Source organism: Carassius auratus, chromosome 8, assembly GCF_003368295.1.
Source record: "Carassius auratus strain Wakin chromosome 8, ASM336829v1, whole genome shotgun sequence".
NCBI lineage: Eukaryota > Metazoa > Chordata > Actinopteri > Cypriniformes > Cyprinidae > Carassius > Carassius auratus.
Genome location: NC_039250.1, coordinates 27,741,164 through 27,745,014, shown reverse-complemented (window position 1 = coordinate 27,745,014; position 3,851 = coordinate 27,741,164). Strand labels below are relative to the sequence as shown.

Sequence of the window (3,851 nt, the reverse complement as noted above, 5' to 3'; positions counted from 1 at the left end):
ACAGAGGGACAAGTGCGCCTCCTCTTCCTTCTTATTTTTCTCTAGTAAATGCGGATTGCAAACAACTTCTATGTGAATACCGCTCCCTACTGTACAAGAGTGCGTAACAACATGTCGTTTTAAGTGTACTCATATTCTTCTCTCTAACGCCGTATCATTAAGGAATTTAAATCATTTATCTTCTTGTTTCATGTGCGCCTCTGGAGTCTGTATCAGAATGATCTGAGTTTGGAATCCAATGCTGAATGAATCCATCTCTGATGAATGTGTCAGTAGTTTACAATCAGTGACAAAAAAACAACAACCTTAGATTAAATATAATACTTTATATTTTTCTGATATTGACAGCTGTTTGGGGATATATTATGTTACAAATGTTGATTTTTTTTTTTCAAATGTTGAGGTTTATTATTATTATTATTATTTTAATTGACCCTTCTTTTGGGATCAGAATAATCCATTTTTTTTTTTTTTTTTTGGATCAAAAAGTATTCAAATTTTACTAAAACGTTTTGAACATCACAAACTGAGGATTTAATCCAGATCAAAACCAAGATTGGATTTGGTGATCTAATCCGAATTCAGAATCCTTCTTTTTTTAAAAAGAAAAACGTTTATAATAATGAGCGAGACATCATAACAACTCAGACAGAAACGGCATGTGCATTCATTTTAATAAAGGACCAAATTCCAGAAATTAGTAGCCTATAGCGTATATATTAATGTGTAAATGTGTGATAAAAGCTTGAAGCTGTCCTCGACAGAGCACTGTTACTGTCATCTCATGGTCAAAAGGACGGAGCGCACATATTTATTTGGTCTTTATTAAAATTAATGCACATGAAGCCACTTTCTAATTTGATACAATGTCTCTGCTGAGTCCAAAGCATGTTCTAGAACCATTAAGTCATTGCCAGATTGAAGCTTTCAGAAACATAATCGTGGTTTATTCTTTCAGTCAGTGATGAATTCCTCAATGTCTTTAAAAAATTTTGGAAAGGTACAACCGTTTTTAAATAATTATGCAATTATGCATTTAAGTTGTCTTTGATTAAACATGCTTGTATTCTCCAGCATTTCAGTTTTTTATGTTATTTTTTTAAACATCTAGATCAAAACTGGAAAGTGAAATTCCAATCTTGTTATATTTTTGCTCGAGCTGTGGCTTTCGTGATCACAGTAAATCCACAATGAAATACAGTAATGCTGTTCGGTTGAGGCAAGTTAAATTTATATCTTGGACCATCTGTACTATATGTTTTATATAATTTTCATTTAATGTATACAATTTAATGTCAGTTAGCCAAATCAGTTTTTTTTGAAAGCTTATTACCTTGTCATACAAAATACTTATCATAATTAGTGTTTGTGTAGTGCTGAAGAGATAGTAGTTAGATTATATTTTAAATCTTGACATGGTTTGGAAGAATAATTAGAATAATTCTTCTCAAATCACTTACTCAAACAAGAAAACAATAAATCAATAAAAGTGTATTGTTATGATCATACCTTTCTCATAAAATAAACAGAAAATGTGCACTGAATGAGTTTCTTGTATATACACATAGTTTATTTGAAACTGTAAATCTAGTCAACACTCAGTGGAAGGTCCTTCGGGGGCGGCCCAGGAATAACAGGACGTTTGGGTTTTCCAGAAGCCTCGCTGTGAAAACAAGAGAGAAACGCAGAGATTTATGACCTGGTGAAACAGGAACAATAAGGCCGCATCAAACCCCATTCATCAACAAATCACCACTGAAATGCAGAAATAATATGTAGCTTTAAATTATTCAAACATTAATATAATCTTTTTATAGTTTTTTTTTACTTAGTATTTTATCATGTTTATTTATTCTATAGTTTTCAAACTCATATTTACATAAGTGTGCATGTAAAATATTTTGCCATCTGAGCAATAATACAGCACAGAATATATCAAGAAATTCTGTTCCAGAACATGCACTTTAGCTTTCATGTTTTATGCTTACAGAAAAATAACAAAATGCATGCTTGGAAAAGAACAAACTTGTAAATAACACTGGAATTTGGCTAGTAACAGCAAGGAAGCAAGATACGTAATGCAATCCACTGTCAAGGAACATAGCAAATAAAGCAATATAGTACTTTCTATTGAAGTTACTCGTGTAAAGTGTCTGCAAACAGCATAAAATAAATGCACAACACACAACATTTGAGATGAATGTGTATAATCAAAGCCAGTGACCTTCCAGCAGTCAGGGCCTTCTGTGAAGACATGAGCACAGTTGGGGGAACAGACTCCCTGCGTCCATCTCTCTGACAGTAGTAGTTATTGGCAAATTTATGGCTCGGTCCAACGGGAAGTTTAGGTGGAGGCTGAGTCCTAGCATCAGTGACATTAAGAAAACAAATGATTGCATTTAATGTCATCCTAACAGTGCTTTGAAAATAAGGTCACTGCATTAAACCTAAATACTGAAGTATGCTGCTGGTAATACAATTCAAATGTCCTTAAAGAAAAGGGTCAGTCTTTATTTTTGCATTTAACGAAATTAATTTGTGTTACTGTAGAAGCATTAAGATTGCAAAGACAATAATAAACTAATAACGTTTTTCCTTGTTCAGATGTTCAAATTACTAAACCTGTCAACTACACGTACATACAAATTAATACATATTGAAGTATAAGGTTGGTTCCAGTTGGTTAACTAAACTTCAAGTGTTTATGAGAAATGTACTTTTCTAGGAAGGCATATCTAACGTTACCTCTTCGAGATTTCGGTGTAGCGAAGTTGTAGTTTTGACTGGAGATCTTGCTGTTAACGAAAGAGAAAAATTAATTTAGTTAAATAAAATATGATCTAGACATGAAAACAACTGCTGATTACAAACGCAAAGACAAGCAAGCAAATACATGCATATACAGGGAGATTTAAACGTTTTTCTAAACGCTGTCATATAACATCGACACGCTCGGTTCTGTTCGTCTAACAGTGCATGAATAATAAACAATAACAATCATCTCCTCTCACCCCTGATAATAAATTCCTCAGCCTCTGGATGATTCTCGTAGCCGACGCCATAGTTGTGTCAAGGTGAAATCGCTGTTTGTTTGCTGTGGTCTGTCGCGGGATCAGTTTAGACGGAAGATGTCTCATTAAGATGACGCGAGTGTTGATGAATGAATCTGATCCTGAGTCAGTTACAGCAGCAGCGAGACGCCAGAGGACCGGAAGTCTCTTTCTTATTCTCTGGTTTACTGACTGCTCACATCCGCGAGAGCCACTGACACTCGCGCCACCTGTCGCATCAAACGCAAACGAAACGAACTAACTGTCTAATTATTTTAGCTGGAATCTTTCTTTTACTGTCTATGGCTGGAATACACGCAAATTATCACCATTTTAACCACTTTAAAGCGGCAGTCTGTTATTCTAGCGTTTAATAAACAGAACTGCGTGCCTCTTGCGGAAGAACATTGTAGCAGGATCTACTTCTCTCAGTTTCTGTCTATGACTGATCACGCAGGTACCGGGCTACTCCGCAGCGGTTCCACCAGAACCGATCTAAAATAGTCCGAATTAAAAAAATATACCGTTAGTGATTCAGGATAAGCCAAAAAAAAAAAAAAAAAATCCCAAAAAGATTAATGGTGTATTCGTTTATTATATCAATTTAGTAATTTTTTAACACACACACACAAAAATAGTCTCAACAGTTCAGAAAGACAGACAGAGAGAGAGAGAGAGAGAGAGAGAGACAAATGATGACCCTAATTTTTTTAGCCTACATTTGGACTGTATGATCTAATATGCACAGACAGATTAAACCTATGAATTTAATATGGCTAGACCTAGAATATAATTTTCACG

The 3,851-nt window shown here is 34.6% G+C and overlaps 1 protein-coding gene across 1 annotated transcript; it reads right to left on the bottom strand.

The window, feature by feature from the left end:
- Positions 1–1,544: 1,544 nt before the first annotated feature.
- On the bottom strand, positions 1,545–3,188 carry LOC113107837 (NADH dehydrogenase [ubiquinone] 1 alpha subcomplex subunit 7-like). Its single transcript, XM_026270611.1, has 4 exons — positions 3,012–3,188; positions 2,746–2,795; positions 2,225–2,362; positions 1,545–1,663 (listed from the first exon to the last, which is right to left on the bottom strand). Exons 1-4 carry the CDS (start codon positions 3,135–3,137, stop codon positions 1,588–1,590), a joined length of 390 nt encoding a protein of 129 aa, XP_026126396.1. The 5' UTR covers positions 3,138–3,188; the 3' UTR covers positions 1,545–1,587.
- Positions 3,189–3,851: the final 663 nt, after the last annotated feature.

What these genes read in the sequence shown, in the direction of transcription:
- LOC113107837 (XM_026270611.1), bottom strand. Translation starts at nt 3,137, where the DNA reads ATGAGACATCTTCCGTCTAAACTGATCCCGCGACAGACCACAGCAAAC. An exon ending in TGAGGAATTTATTATCAGGG is followed by an intron (nt 2,796 to 3,011) that starts GTGAGAGGAGAT and finishes TTTCGTTAACAG; the next exon opens with CAAGATCTCCAGTCAAAACT. An exon ending in TACACCGAAATCTCGAAGAG is followed by an intron (nt 2,363 to 2,745) that starts GTAACGTTAGAT and finishes CACTGATGCTAG; the next exon opens with GACTCAGCCTCCACCTAAAC.